The sequence below is a fragment of the Toxotes jaculatrix genome, chromosome 6, assembly GCF_017976425.1.
Source record: "Toxotes jaculatrix isolate fToxJac2 chromosome 6, fToxJac2.pri, whole genome shotgun sequence".
Lineage (NCBI taxonomy): Eukaryota > Metazoa > Chordata > Actinopteri > Toxotidae > Toxotes > Toxotes jaculatrix.
This window is the reverse complement of record NC_054399.1, coordinates 22,447,589-22,464,471: the sequence shown is the minus strand read 5'-3', so window position 1 is coordinate 22,464,471 and position 16,883 is coordinate 22,447,589. Positions and strand designations below refer to the sequence as shown.

The window sequence follows — 16,883 nt, the reverse complement described above, 5'->3', positions numbered from 1 at the left end:
TATGGCGTGTTGTCTATATAGATCTAACTGTGTGGTGACCAAGCAAATAGTTGCTGTCATCGCAGGACATTCCACTGTGTGTGTGTGTGTGTGTGTGTGTGTGTGTGTGTGTGTGTGTGTGTGTGTGTGTGTGTGTGTGTGTGTGTGCGTGTTAGAGGAGATGTTCATGCATCCATGGTTCATTGGTCATTTCTACTGTTCTACTGACGGCAACCAAGCGCCATGTTGAAACATAAAACTATTCATCTATTTATATTTTCATGTTTGTATGACCTGCTGTATAAAATATTGTTGTAAATATAAAAATATTGACTGAGCTGCGATGAAAATCACGTGGCTGCACTAGAAACGCATGGGGGGAAAATGGAAAAACTGTTTCCCTGAGATTGATTCATGCATGCCTGGTATTTTTATGAATAAAAGAAAAAACGTGAAACAATGGGACCGTGCTATTCATTGAGTAATTCACTGCACACATAAAGAGAAGGGGTGTTTGTCGGATCAGAGGCAGGTGTACAGAGGTGTGGTGGGGGCGGGAGTGAATGGACCTCGCACCTGCTCACCAGCAGACACTCAAAAGGTAGATTTTACTGCAGACAGAGAAAAAAAAGAAGGAAAGTGTTTGACTCATTATCTTTTAAAAAATCCTAAATCCTAATCATCACAGTGAATATAAAAGAGTTCAACTTTCTATATGGCTTATTGCCTTAGGAATCATCTTCAGTACTGTTATGAACATGTATCTTTCAATAAAGATGAAAGAAGATATTTTTTTTCTCTGTGTTATAATCATTATGTTGGGGATTTATGAGACCAAACATGCAGCTGCAGCGGTGAAAGATTAGTCAGAGAAGAACATAACTTCTTACATAACAATACGTCTCAGATGTGATGGAAATGTAATAAAATCTGGCACATAAAAAAGGTTCAGTTTTTCTTTGTTTTTTTTTGTTTTTTTTTTATATTTGAGAGCTCATCAGAAATGAAGGACGCGTTTGCTAAATTATTGTTATATTTTGATCAAATTTTATATGAACAGCAAATTGATATTAATATATTTTTTTATATTTTTACGCTTTATGTTCACAAATAAATATATATATTTAAATGATTTGATGATAGAGTCGGTTCTGTGTCTTGATCACTGCGAACCCATTACTAAAAAATTAAAAATAAATTAGAGACAATAAAAGAGGATTAAAATGTGAAATGTGTCCACTCTCATCTGACATCAGAAAGGCTGTGATAATCAGTAATTTGTTCCGTCAACAAAACGCAGCCATCACTTTTGCTTATTTATGCCGGAACATGTTCAGATTTACATGCACACACAATATTATCTTGTATATTACCTTAATCTGCGCACACAGTCCTGCAGGATGTTTACTGTTCGTGTCCGGTGGTCGCTTCAGTTGCTCTCCGCGGTCCTGAAACACAGACCCGCAGACCCCAGCCTCGATGCCTGCCTGTCCAGTGACCAGGTCTTCACTTCAAGCTCAAACGCTGTGGGTTTAATCAGTTTTCTGTAACGACAAGAAATCACTTTTTGATCCCGACCTACATTTGAAATAATGAAATTAAAATGTAAAATGGTGATTCGGTTAATTTCGGTTTAATTGTCTTCATTGAGTCGGATTTCAAATGTACCGATTAGTCCTGTATATCAGTGTGTTTTGTAATGTTTAGTGTGACATAGTTCGGCCTCAGGCACTTTCAGGATCTGGAGCTTTCCTAGAATTAGGCCTGTTATAAATAGTCTGCTTTTTACACGGAATTGTAAGAGTGAATGTATAATTTACAATCAAGAGAATCCTGAGATGAAAAGGTGAAAGTTGCCCAGAAAACAAAAATGGCCGAAGCCGATTAATTACTGAATATATTGTTCAATTTTAAGGAAAGCGAGTGAATTGTCTTGAGAAAACCGAGCGGAGCCTTTACATTTCAAACTGTTGAATAGATCAGGAAAGGCTTTTTTTCACCTGCTTGTATGTTACAGTTTTGAATTCCTCTGATGAAAGTTGTTTTGACTGTAAAGCACAATGAGGCGTTATATTACATTCACCTTAAGATTCAAGAACTAACCTCAGGATATAAATAAGCTTTGAACATTTGATTTGATAATACACACATAAAAATCAGCTTATGTGTTCATACTTTCCCTAATGCAGATAGAATCTCTTTGCATTTAAGCAGCAGCAGACTGGCTGAGATGAGTGTTTCCAGGGCGCACGGAGCAGTCTGACAGGTGACAGGTGAGACTCGCTCCTGTTTTCAGGGACAATGCTGCGACCTGCAGGTGAAACGCCAGAACAGCACACCTGTCTGTGGGGCCGTCACGTGTCTCTTCTCCTCTCAGCACCCTTACACTGTCAGCATCCTTACTGTCGTGACGCGTATCCTTCATATTTGTAAACTTCCTCTGTATTTACATTTCAGCCGGCGTCTCTTTCGACCCCAGTCCACATCACGCAGCCTGAGGAGGAACTCAGGCCTGTTCCAAGGCTGACCGTCTCGACGAATAAGGCCCACAGTGTTATGAAACCAAACTTTAAGGCAGGCACAATGTTAGGAAGTCCAAACAGTCTGTCACTCCGGCAGACTGAACCGCGCCTGACCTCCCAGAGTCCCGGAGAGGCAGCTCCAAAGCTCCCGGCACCGCCACAGGAAACACAGGCGGAGCGGCCAGGAGAAAACCAGAGCAGCCAAAAGAATATTAGATTACCGTTAAAAGGAGCCGAGCTCAATGTGTGTTACTGTTCTAGTTGTTGTATTTTGTTTATTCCAGGCCTTGTTAAAACATAAGGACGATAAATACAAAAATATGAAACAATTAGACGACGATAGACTTTACTATTTTTTATAAACATTGTTTTTAAATTATTTGGGAACAGGCTTGCGTCTTAATATTTGTTGCTGATCGTTTTTGAAATACATAATGTAAATAAAGAATTTAAAAAATATTTTCTCTATTTAATATGCCACATGGATATACGGTATAATGTAGGCCAAGACCATTTTATTTCAAAAAGGCCTGGAATAGGTTACCTGAGGTCAGACAGGCCGACAAACGTTTTCCCAAAATCTAATCTATGCAATATTTTATGGGGATAAACAATAATCTCAGCCTAAATATGAAAACAAACAGAAGGGTTTATTATATAGGCTCATACGGGCCTCCAGCCGTGACTTGATTCCAAAGACAAACTCCACTATCACAAACACCTCTGAATAGCTTTCGTGGTGGCCGCTGATCACTTGATATTTCCAAAAGGCTAAATTAGGAGCTCGTATAATCTCGGTGCGTAAAAGCAGCCGGAGCGCCGTCTTCAAAGCGCTTCCAGAACAAAGATTCCCTCTGCAAGCCAAGGCATCCTGATCTCGGCGGGGGTCATAAGTTTTGATGTCGCAGGAAATTTCTGGGGCCGTTAAGGTCCTCCAAAGTGCTCTGTGTGTCATGGTGGAAAATGATTTTATCCGCACATCCTTTGTTGTGTGCAAAGTGCAAAGGTTATTGTTGCTGGTTATTGTCTGGAAAATCCTCCAGGCTATATCTAAACTTAAAAAGGCTCTGACGGCAAACACGTGCACAGACAGTAATTACGTGAAATGAAATGTAAAAACGTGTTTTATGTTTAAGTTGATTGTGTTGTGGTCTATTTTCTTTCCCAAAACCCGCTTAGTGGAAGGCCTGTGGGGAAAAAAAGAAGACAATGAAATCAAATTTTAAAAAATTACACGGAAATATTAAATATGCATGACTGAAAAATAATTAAAAGGAAATGCTGACAAACATGCACAGCACAACCAAAGAGCTCACAGTTTATCGATGACCAGAAAACTTTATGCTTTTTGTTGTTCTTCAGATCCCAATGATCTCCGCTCCATCGCACCACGGATGTTGATATTATCTTTATAGGATATATAACTCCATCATGTTGGACAAATCTGTGTGTGATGTCTCCATAGGGGAGGAAACTGTCGACGCCCGCTCGCCTAATTTCGCTTTTCTCTCTCTAATGAACGTGGGGCCCATGGGACCGGCTCTGGCCCGGGGCGGTAAGCTGACACTGGCGCGCTGTGTGTGGTATCCAGGGCCGGGCTTGATGGAAAAAGCCTGCTTCCACTCATGTCAAAGTCATTTACTCAGCGCAACCCCCCGCTTACACACGCACGGTAAAGACCACCACCTCTCCATCTCTCACACTCCTCGCCCCAGTCCGGCACCGCGACAGTTTGTTTTTGTTATCCTCTGGACCAGTTTGGGAGGAAATTATGAGCAAAATCATACAAATAACACAAGATGATGCATTTTTCATTGCTCAACCACGATGCGTTTTGGTATTATCTGTAGCAGATATCATGTAGGCCCGTGAGAATGTTTTGAACATCAGGGTTTCGATTGCACGCTGGATCTTTTACACACATTGTAGTGGTTTATTCGTGTCAGGAAAATGTATGATCTGTGGCACATCGGGCTGAAATCACAGCTTCGTACATATAGGACCAGAGGGGGAAAGAGCTCGTTTTTTAACTTGTGCGGCTGGCGTGTGGCGCTGTTGATTGGGATGTCTGGGGGAGGTTTGATAGATGGCTTAATTGCGTGTAGTCCGAACTTGGAGAGAGGGGGTGGGAGGGGAAGACAGAAGACAAGGAGGGTAGAGAATAGTGGGCTTTAACGCTGCTGAGAACGGTAAGTGGACTTGGGCCAGATTTGGCAAGAGGGTGGGGGGGGGGGGGGGGGGTGGGTGGCTCTATTCGTCACTGATTTCAGGGAGATTTGCAGGCGCAGTGTGCGGATGAGGAGAAGGGGTGGGGGGCTCTCGAAGAGGGAAGAAAGATTTATGAAATGATAGGTGGTCGAGCTTTGTTTGGCTGGACTGTGGAGCGCAATAAGTCGTGGGGTTTTCGTGTTTCCTCCACTTGAGAGATTATCAAGGCGGTCGATGGCCACCCCGCGCGCCACACAGCACCACTTTGCGCCGCTGTGATACCCAGTGGAGCCCCTGAGACGAGCTAAAGCCCTGGACACTCAGTCTCCTGTGGACAACCAGCTCCCCCCACTCTCTCTTCCTCTTCCTCTCTCTGTCAGTGCGTACCCGCCGTGCGTTCTTCATGCGTCAAGGGAGCACCGTGCGTAACGGGAAAGTCGTGCGTAACTGGAGACAGATTTCACTCCATTTTGCGCTGGGATACTGAGGACCACTGGCGGTGTAACGCTCACTTGCAAGGACACTGATCCGCTGGATCGACATATTTCTCTTCTGAAACATCTCCCAGCTCGTCTTTTCTCCCTCCCTCTCTTCTCTCTACGCCAGTCGTACGTCAGACATGACGACCGAGACCCCTCAGCAGCAGCTGGACCCTCCGCCTCCTCTGAGATCCAGCCCGGCGTCCGGCGTCCTGCACCCCGCCATGCTGAGCCCACAAGCCGCCACAGAAAGCTCGTCCACCGCTGTCAAAGGGAAAAAGACGAGCTCTGGTTTGAGGCGACCGGAAAAGCCGCCGTATTCCTACATCGCTCTCATCGTTATGGCAATTCAGAGCTCCCCCACCAAACGACTGACACTCAGTGAGATCTATCAGTTTCTCCAGGCTCGCTTCCCATTCTTCAGAGGCTCATATCAGGGCTGGAAGAATTCAGTCCGGCATAATCTTTCACTCAACGAATGCTTCATCAAGCTGCCCAAAGGGCTGGGCAGGCCTGGGAAAGGCCACTACTGGACCATCGATCCGGGCAGTGAGTTCATGTTCGAGGAGGGCTCGTTTCGTCGCAGACCCAGAGGCTTCAGAAGAAAATGTCAAGCGCTGAAACCCATGTATCGGATGATGAACGGCATAGGATTCGGCACCTCCATTCTTCCACAGAGCTTTGATTTCCAGGCTCCATCCGCGACCCTCGCCTGTCACAGCAACAGCTACAATTTGGACATGATGAGCAATTCGATGGCCGGGGGGTACGACGGGCTCAGCGGCGGCCACCACGTGCCCCATATGTCCCCGAGCCCCGGCTCCACATACATGGCGAGCTGTCCCGTGCCACCTAACGGGGAGTATGGACCGGACAGCAGCAGCAGCCCCGTTCCGTCCTCTCCAGCCATGGCCAGCGCGCTGGACGGCCACTCCCCGTACGCCAGTACATCCGCACACTGGGCGTCCTCCGGCGCGTCCCCTTACATCAAGCAGCAGCCTCTAGCCTCCAGCAGCCCCGCATCCTCCGGTTTACACTCCGGCATGTCGCCTTACTCCCTGGAGCAGAGTTATCTACACCAGAACGGCAGGGACAGCCACTCCACCGACATCTCAGGTACCACAAACTCACGTTGGCGACGATGAACCACATCTAATGCCTCTGGGAGTTCAAATAAAAAAAGGAATGAATAAATAAAAACACACGACAATAACCCTCACAGGATGTCCACCTTATATGTAAGATAGGCCCAAGCTGCAAGATGCAAACCAATGATTTCTGTCTGCAGCAGAGGCCTGTGACAATTTAAAGATGTTTTTTAAAGACTGAAAAAAAACAACTACGAATCTTATATTTCATTAACATAACTAATATTTAAAATCAGGATTTATTTGAAAGACTAAACAATGCCAAAGGAGAGTTTACGCATTTCTTGTATAGCGTCTTACAAAAAATACATTCCAAATTTGATACGAACAGTTTAAATTATATAGTTTAATTATATTTTCTCCTCTTTGTTTCAGTCTAATGGTTTACTCACCTAAACGTGCGAGTTACAAAACTATTTAACAACAGTTGAATTCATTATACTGAATAATAAAGTTGCATTGAATGTTTATTGGACCGTAAAGCCCACCCAAGACCATGCACTGCCAAGCTTGTTAGTTTTCCAAATGATTTTAAAGTCAATAAATTAATAACATTCTGACTCTAAAGGCTGATATTAGTCATTTATGTCCATTTAATGCGCGCTTTGCAGAAAACGTCCTAAATCACTTTGCTTTCACTCTTTTCTATTTTTCCGAATTAACAGATTAAGAAAAAAACTGCCGTTTTGTGATCGCGGTCTTAATGCACCTCCCCAGTTCACGGTCATTTACTTTAACATAACACACTGAGGCTTTACTAAAGTCTGGGGATTTCACCGAGCCGAGTAACCCATGCTGGAGCCCGAAAGGGTCCCAGAGGTTAACTAAACAAAGACTGTGCAGGTCGGACCACACCGGCGGAGGATTTCAACCACGGTGTATCCACAAGAGACGGAAGGCCCTGTTAAACTTTACGCAGCGTCTTAATTGAGCCTGTACGGAGGGTAAAGGCGAGGGGCTGTACGGTGCGGGGTCGGCAACAGTACTGTCAGTCAGAGCCGGCTGTGTGTTGTGTGTGAGAACGGGCGCAGGGCAGCGAGCTGTGGCCCGGAGGATAAAGCCTGCTGTCTTCCCCAGAAAAAACACGGTCACATCTGGAGTCCTTATGACCTTGACGAAGCCGCAGCCTCCCCATTTATTTTTCTGTTTCTGGAAAGAGAGGCTCACTCACAGACACAAAATGACGGTCACAGAATCGGATTTAAATACTCACTCAAGTCTGAGCTTCTCCGTGGAAAATAACCCCCACAGATGATTGATAGAGGGAACAAATCTGTGAAAAATAACGTTTTAAATTGCCTGCCAATTAAAATACAGATTAACCGGGAAATGATTGCGCTATCACCTGGTGGGAGGTGCATATAAGGCAAATATCCAACAATTATTATTAAAACAATACGTTCTTTCTGCTCTTATATAAAGAAATACTTAATTTCAGCTGTAAATGAATCCTTAAAGATGTGAGGCAAGTTTCCTGGATCTTTACAGTTCTGTAGATAATTATTAATTCACCAAAACAAGGCCTCATCCGTTCTCCTCTGTCAGCTTTGTTAATTTTACAGCCTGTGACAGGTTCAGGGCGACTTTTGTGTTCTGAAACAAACAGGGCTATTTTATACTTTATTTTGAAGGTATTTTACGTGTAAAAACATTCATTTCTGGCCAAAACAAATTATCTTTACCTCCCACGCACTGTTTTGTGCAGAAGAATTTCACACAAACCTTATTTTAAGAAGCTCAAAAAAATATTGGACTAATGTTGATGTCTGCCTCTAGTTATTTGCATGTATTTAATTTCTCCTCTCTTTCCCTCCACAGTGGGGATTCCTCGTTATCAGAGCCATTCCTCGGTGTGCGACAGGAAAGATTTTGTGTTGAACTTTAACGGCATCTCATCCTTCCACCCCTCGGCTGGCGGATCCTACTATCACCATCACCACCATCACCACCCCCAGAGCGTGTGTCAGGACATCAAACCCTGCGTCATGTGAGCTCTAATGTCACTGCGGACTTCAGACTAGAGAGGCACCGACGGCCACAGTCAAACTGCAGGTCCGTCACATCAGAACAAAAAAAGAAAAAAAACAAAAACAAAAAAACGGACATTTTTTAATTTTCTCTCGCATTTTTTTTTTTAATTTCGGAGGATTCATACCAGGATGTGTGTCACATGTTTGCCTCCTCCATGCAGCCAAAGTAGCTTTTTTTTTTTTTTTGACTTTCGGTTGGACTTCAGAAAACTATGCATTGAAGGAAATGAATGAAGAAAACCCAGAGGCCTTTAAAGAAACCACTTTGCCTATATGAACCCAGACAAGCGTTTTCTTTTTCCAAATAAGTTTCAGAAACACGACTTTTTAATGTGTTTGCTCTTGTAACACGTGCAAACCAATTGTATTCTTTGTACCTATGTTCTATCGTATTAGAGTAACTACACACACGACGCTTTAGGCTAACGTGAACTGCAACAAACCTTGCACTTATTGTATAATCCTTTGCCAACTTTTTGTCTTGTAAAAGGTTTCAATAAAGCTGAAATATATTTTAGGCTACATTCAGACTTCTGTCCTTCCATGCAAATTCACTTCTGTCATGTGGAAAACGCATTAAATTCGCATTAAAAGCGGGAGATACTGAGCCTGAATATGGCAGAAACACGTTACAGATACATTTTGTATATTGCCATCAGGCTGCTTACAAATTTCCAGTATGGTCAGCAGTGGTGGAGAGCAACTAAGTAGATTTACTCAGTTGGAGACACTGAGCAAATGTGCTCACTTGAACTCCACTGCATGTATCTGACAGCTGGAGTTACTTTGCAGATTAAGATTTAACAAACAAAGGCTATCATCAGTTCGTATTTTCTTAAACATGGTTATAGATTTAACTACCTCACAGTAGAATCCTTAAACCTGTCTCACTTGAAAACAGTTATATTAAAATACTGCAAAAAAATGCATCAGTAATTATAATAAAATAAAATATGGATATATACACAATAGTGTAATGTTGACCAGGCATAATGGTTGTTGCATAATTAATACTTTAAGTACATTTTGCTGTTAATACTTATGTAATTTTATTTCTGTACTTGAAATCAAGACTTTGACTCAATATGGAGTATCTTTAAACTGCAGTGTTGCTACTTCTACTTGAGTAAAGGATCTGAACAAGTCTTCCACCACTAATGGTCACATTTTGAATCAGTATCATTCTCTCAAATTAATGACATTCAACAACAAAGGCACAGGTGTGACGACCTTGTGTGCAACATGTGGCTGTCTCCAAAATTGAATCTTAGTTTTCAGTTTGTTTGTTTGTTTTTTTATTTTTTTTTTAAGTCATCCCAGCCATGATTTTCATTTTTACGAAGGTTTAAGAGTTAAAGTTGTGTAACTTCATCAGTTTTTGTTTTGGTGTGTTGCTGTGAATCTAATGGAGGTGTTGCAGTGGTGCAAGAAGTATTTAGATCCTTTACTTAAAGTAAAAGTAGACACACAACTACATATAAATACTCCACTGCAAGTCAAAGTCCCACATTTTAAAAATACACACGTATCATCAAGAAATTGAACTTAAAGGATCAAATGTAAAAGTCCCTGCCACTGTTATATTACGATTGTCATTACTGACTGATTAACATGTAAACAGCATTTTTAATGTTTCATTTGGTTGAAGTGGAGTTTAATCTGAGGACTAAGATTTTTATTTTATAAAATCGATTTGTTTTGTATGTGAAATCTATATCTGCAAATTCACTGCTGTTGTCAGATTAACGGAGTGAAAAATATAATATTTCACACTGAAATGTGGTGGAGTGGAAGCATAAAGTCGCGTATCAAGGAAATACTCAAGTGAAGTACCAGCACTTGTGCAAATGTTCTTAGTTATTTGCCATGATTGGGGTGTTGATAGGTTGGGGAATGAAGAAACAGGATTCCTTCTGCACACTTCTTTTGTCCGTGGCACAAACAAAACAATATACAAATCTGAGAACCACACAGGCTGATCATTAAAGCACTTCCTTTGAATGTCTTTTGAGAGTCTGATGACAGTGTAAAAGGATTCTGTTATAAGGAGGCCACTTAATATATCTGATTGTTCTCAGTTTGAACATTTCCACGTTTTGCATGTTTTACAGCCGCCTCAGGCCTTTCTAACGCAGCTGAAAGTCTTTTGCATCCCGAGGCTGCTCCTTTCCATGTGGACATCTAGGACTGCCAACATTTGAAGACGCCATATAAACAAATGAAACGACAGGGCCCGCGTCTCTGGAAATGCAACAACGAGGTATTTTTAGAGTGTGGTAAACAGATCAGCCTCAGAGAGAGCTGCCTCATCACACAAACAGAAAGCAGACTTGGGCGGCTGCACCGGTTTTCGTCTGCATGGCTTTTGGTGGTGAATCAAACGCAGCATCCCTCATGACTAGCACACGTATGCACATTGGATTTGGCAGTAGCAGCTCCTTATCAGGCCACTTACATCATTATAGTTTCTTTAAATGCTCTGTGGAGTTACTGTTTTTGTCTTAACCACAACGCCTGAGAAAATGTTTTCACTGACGTGGAATATCTCAGTGTTACCTCAGTGTTTATTTGTACATCAAACTACACAATGGATTTTAAACCTTTCCTCTGGGGCTTGAAAGTGATTGTGCAGGAAGACAGAGCAAAGTTCAACCAGTTTTAAGAGTTTAAGTGTTTAGGAACACAGCAAACAACATGTTAGAGCTCACACTTGAACTACACAAAAAGCCATGTGTGAAACAGCGTTTCACATGTGATAAATTCTCATGTGATCCTTTGTTATGATGCAGAGAAGAGGAAAATATTTGGCAGCAAATCGCACCGCAGATCTTCACAAAACACCACTGTTGTATATTGGTTGTAAGCAAGCCTCAGATCCAGAATCAGTGTCAGGAAAACACAGTGGGTGAGGGATTGACTGAATCGTGTTGGTCTTACTGAAGTGGCCTCCCTCTGCTGCTTTGAACACTTTGGGATACAACAACTCTCATATGGGACGGGTAACGGAGACGTAAGAAGAGCACCAGCCAGTCGCATATCAAACAGAAGAGCTTCTCCGGCTAGACAACACAGTCCTTTTTAATTTAGTGCATGCAACCCTCCATGATGAGAAGCCACACAAGCTGGCCCTGCAGCAGCTGGATTTTCCATGACAGGATTTTTGAGAGGGAATGAACTTTTACAGTTCATCCACTTATACAGTGGAGTACTGCGCCATCTAGTGGCTGACACTGTTACACAGAGCTCTTTTCTGCAGCAGCACAATGTAGAGGGGTTCACCTGAGCCAGAAAGTCAGATTACCCCTGTTTATTGTTGCAGGACCTAGAAACAGAAACTAAAATGGATAATATTGTACAGTAACAGTAAAACTGTGCCCTTAGTTTCAGCCATAATGACCTGATTTGACCTACTCTCTTCATTTACTGTGATCAGCCTCAGCTGTACTTTGTGCTTCATGCTAATTATCAAATGTTAGAAAGGTACAATACTAAACTAAGAAAGTGACCATAGTAGATGTTACTTGCCGAACACTAGCACGTTTCCATAGTTACTGTAATAAAGTTAGCATGCTGATATTAGCATTTAGTTCAAAGCCTCACAGTACGCTTATTGCTAGTATTGTCATAGACCAATGTTTAGGACAAACATAAATAAATGGACTGACTGACTTAAACTGGCTTTTCATTCTCAGTTTTTCTCATTTTTAAACCCAATATTTCCTCCAGTCTTTGTGCTAAAGTCACAGAACTTGCCCTGTGCTGGATGCACACGTGGTGATGCTGTTAATACCAATCTTCTCAAATCCAAAAATATCAACTTGGTCTGAGAGGACCACCTGGGTCCAAAGTCCACATGGTCCACTGCCTTTTGTACATAGCAGTGCATAAGTAACTATATGTGAATATTCAGTCACCACTGCATTTCCTAAACCAAAGGGTTCATCCTCTGTATATTTTAAAGCATCTCAGGCTCAGCTCTGTCAGACTCAGTTTAACTTCCATCAGTTTAAGTGGCATTTAGGCTTTGCTGCACTTCAAGCTGAACGCTAATGTTGGTATATAACAGAGCTAGAGCAAAAATAATTTAGCCCATAACAATAAGCATGTTAGCTTGCTCAGAGTGAGACCCCGTCAACATATTAACAGCCATGCAAGTAACAGGTAGAAGAAGTGACTGATAGGCTCTGTGATATTTACTGTGGGTTATGATCCTCACGGGTCAGATGTCAGTCATAACCTGATCATGCTGCAGCATGTCTGAGAAAAGGAACAGTGCTAGTCCAGGTATTGCTCTTATCCTTTGTTTCGGTTGAAGAACTGCTGGAAATTGGGCTCCATCTGCTCGACCTCCCTCAGAGGTGGGTCAGACTCTTAAAGACTCCTCGCAAGCAGGATATGAAGCTGTTTTCATTCTTCAGCATCTGTCAGAGCTCGGCTCTTTGATCAGATAGTTTGGACACCACTCTGCTGCAACCGGCTGTACACCTTTTCCTACAGCACGGGCACTGAGATGGATAGCCTGCATCATATGAATATGTAACCTACAAACTATTTAGTGTTTAAATAGGTTTAAAATACAGAAAATGGGCAGTGGATTCTGAAATGCTGGATGGAGAGTTTGTGATAACAAACCACGACAAACTATGGAGCATCAGCTTCTTCTGCTCTTCCATTTGTCTGCTTATCTTGATTTCATTTGAAATGGCATGTAAAGGATGGATTAGCCTGTTTGTTAGTCATTGTGTGAAAGAATTGTGTCATTTATCAAGGCGACTAAGTCAGAAACAGCTCAATCCTGAGGAAAAGTTTTTTTTAGTCATTTCCCATGGTCTTATTTGGGATTCCAGAGAAGGGTTTTATCACCCAGTCGTCTGGTCTTAAACGTCCAGTTTTGGGGTAAAAAAGGGAAAAACTGCCATACTGTGAGGCGCTTTGTGGCCTTGAGAACAGCTTTACCCTCCTCAAACCAGACACAGCCGGAGCAGCAAACAGCGGCTTCATGTTTTGCACACAGATGATTGGCAGCTATTTATTTGAAAACCAGTTCCAATGTGCTCTTTGGGTGCATGACTTTGAGGTCCTGGGATATTTTGGAAATCTGTCTGTGTTTAATTAGGCACTTACTATAAACACTGTCGATGACACAGTGAAGTGCCTGCAAAGAATTTCATACTCAAACCCACAGGAGTGAGATTTCATAAGAAAAGAGAAAAGACCGTAAACTGAGATCACCAGTATAAAAAGAAAAAAACTGAATTCAAATACAATTTATTATTATGTGAGGCACGTTCATTAGGTCGAGGTTTCCCTCCTTTCCTGTCCTGTTGGTACTAATGATGGTGCATGTGCATCGCTGTAGCAAAAGATGGCGCCATGTTACTATTTACCAGCCAGTTTGTGCTTAATAAATTTACTTACAGTTGAAGGGATGGTGGCAACACCTGTATTCATTGATGATGATGATGATGATGATGATGATGCCTAGAAATGAAAACCAGATTTTAGTTAGTTTATAAAACAGAAGTTTTATTTCACTGACCTACAGTAACTGATTTTTTTTTTTAATGAGCATCTTATGTAATTAAACCTGTCACAGCCTTTGACTCCATGACATACTGTATGTATGTAATAAAATACAGTGTTTATCCTCTATAGTGTTGTGGATTATTTTTTTAACATGTACCATATATCTTTAAATGAGATCATATGTCTAATTCTTCTTATTTTCTAATATTTTTAATTTCATAGATTGAATACCCATATCCATTTTAATTGTGGTCAGTGGATTTTGTAAACAACAGGGACAATGATGAAAATAATCTATATTACAATGTGGTAAAGAAACCAGACTAAACAAACAAAAACTTTTTAAAAGCTTACGTGTTGCAGTTGGAAAACATCACTAAACGTGTTCAGTGTGACATTTAACTTCACAGTGTGAAGATAAATGTACATAATTTGGAGATGAATACATAAAAATCACTGTTTTCACTGTGATGGCAAGAGGACTGAGATGCTGACATGCAACCCATCGTGCATTTCTACGTACTGACCACTGGGGGGCAGGAGTGTGTCGTGAATTAAGGGAAGACGTTGCCTTTAATTTCTCAGCAGCGATTTCTGTTAAAAACTCGTCCAGTAGAAATAGAATGAAATCTTCACAATTAGTTCATAGCATCCAAACATCGCTGTAATATTTCTAATAAAATTTACTTATAAGGACCTTTAGATTCAGGGTTCTTTTAGTATTTGGTCCAAAGTATTATCACAGGATGCGGTTGTTTCTCTGAAATGTCTGCTGAGACAGACAGAGGGATGAGGGCTGCAGATGCGAGAGGTTTATCCTGTAAAAAAAAAAACAATTCTCCGAACTCCTGTTGTAAATGTCTTTACTGATCAGCAGAATAAAATCTAAAGGCTTTTTAGAATAGTTATACAAGTATTTAATAAACCGTTACTCCACAGCAGGGAGACGCTTGTGAAGCTACCTCTTGGATGCTGTTTCCGTTCCCTGCAGGTCGGTGGTCTGGCACCGACACACGAAGCGGAGGGCAGCGGAGCCTCGGTGTGTCCTGTTATCGGCAGGGGTCACTGGTCAGTCACGGGCGGACCGGAGGACTCACCGCCCGGACCTCACAGGTGACAGTCCGCTCTGCATTTGCCTCCTCCTCCTCCTCCTCTGAGGCTGCAGCGGCAACACATGCAAATCACAGAACAAAGAGCGGAATGGAAACACACAAGTGAGACAGTGACTCCTCTCATAGATTATCACTTTCTTATCAGTTTGTCCACCTTTTTAATTTCTCCTTTATCTTCTGTTGTAACTTTAATGAAAATCCTGAAACTGAAAAGGAAGGAACTGTTTTTTGTTTTTGTTTTTGTCTAAAATGTTCGATTAAATGTGTCCCTCACGTCACTTTAGGAGATAATAATAATAATAATAATAATAATAATAGTAATAATAAGTTAAAGAAGCTGGAATGTACATAAGGCCTGTATTAATTGTATTATTTCCATGGGTTCTTAAATGTAGCTTAACACCAATAAACTGGATTTTTTTCCCTCTACATTGGATGTAAAGTTAGAAGACAAACTTTGTTCTCAAAGTGTCTCCAAAACCGCAAACAGTTCTTTTTGTTAACTTCTGTATTTTCCAGGATCTGGACTCAGTTTGGCTCAGTTCTACAAATAAAAAGGTTCATATTTTCGTTTTGGGTGCATTTGTGGAATATTCAGAAGATTTTGATCAACGTGTTCACATCTTGTTGAACCCACAAACCTAAATTAGAGAAGGACTTAAAGTAATTTTTATAAAGTTTTCTAAAGTCTATAAAAATCTCGTGTGGATGCTGTAACCCTTACTTGGCAAATTATTTGCATTGAACAAACATTTAATAAATGACATGTCCGAGCTGATTTGGCACAAGATGTGCGAAGCAGACCAGCTCGTGCTTTGGTTGCCTAAATGTGGATAATAAAACCACTTCATGCCACATGCTGGGCTGCTTCATACTTTTAAAATCATTTTGCTGACACGTTTCTTACTGTGAGTAAACGAGCAGTTAAATCAGACATGTTCCTTTTCTGGCACATTTTTAGACACAACATTGCACTGGATGTTTAAACTAAATATGAAGACAGGTTTCTAAACAAATAAATAAAATAAAACAAAAATAATTGATGAACAAAATGTAAAATATCTTCAGGTTTGTATCTAAAAAAAAAATAGAGCGAGAAAACGTTCACTTGATGACAAATCACCAACAAAAACAGGTGGACAAATGTTAACATTAAGAAATGGTTGTTACTGCATCCTGTTATTTTATTGGACTCTTCTACGTCTGATAATAAACTTTTAACACACTTCCGATATGTTATAGAAAAGCCATTTATATTCTCCGTCGGCCTAAAGATGAGGATTAACTACATCCTCTCCTTAATCGTCTCCATCTTTGCATCATGTTTTCACACGATTATTTCATGGAGCTGAAAATACACAACGCTGTTTGTTGTTTTTTAGGCTTCGCAATCAACACAACGAAACATAACTTTGCGGAGGTCGTGGGGAATCTTGATGGCTCTGTTAACACCCGTTCAGTGCGAATGGCATTTGGAGGATCTTCACATTTAAAAACGCCACCTCAGTCTCAGCAGCCGCTCGCACCCAGGGAAGCTTTTTCTCACCCAGCTCGACCAAATGATCTTCATTTAACCTTTAATTAGTTTCCACACACCGCCCACCGGCGCTGTCGGGGAGCGAGAGGGAGACATCCACACTCTTTCATGTGCCTCTGTTTATTCAGAGGCTGAACCGCAGCTGATGAGAGTTTCTCACAGACTGCGGCCTGGTCCGTGTTTGCTCATTTTGCATTCCTAATCTGTAACACCTTGGCTCTAATTGGAGGTTTAGTTATGCGACGATATTTTAATAATATCAATGTGAATTTTTAATTTCGGCAAAGTAAAAAAATATATATATATATGACAGGTATCACAGGATGTGCTTGAGAATTCCCT

General features: G+C 41.4%; 1 protein-coding gene across 1 annotated transcript; it reads left to right on the top strand.

Moving 5' to 3' along the window:
• Positions 1-4,868: 4,868 nt before the first annotated feature.
• Positions 4,869-8,880, top strand: foxf2b (forkhead box F2b). The gene is made up of 2 exons (XM_041039781.1): positions 4,869-6,304; positions 8,155-8,880. The coding sequence occupies exons 1-2, from the start codon at positions 5,329-5,331 to the stop codon at positions 8,325-8,327; spliced, it is 1,149 nt and encodes a 382-aa protein (XP_040895715.1). The 5' UTR covers positions 4,869-5,328; the 3' UTR covers positions 8,328-8,880.
• The last annotated feature ends 8,003 nt before the right edge of the window (positions 8,881-16,883 follow it).

Bases quoted from the DNA above. Each gene is read 5' to 3' on its own strand.
- foxf2b (XM_041039781.1), top strand. From the start codon at position 5,329: ATGACGACCGAGACCCCTCAGCAGCAGCTGGACCCTCCGCCTCCTCTG. The intron at 6,305-8,154 runs GTACCACAAACT...TTCCCTCCACAG, and splicing joins CCACTCCACCGACATCTCAG to TGGGGATTCCTCGTTATCAG.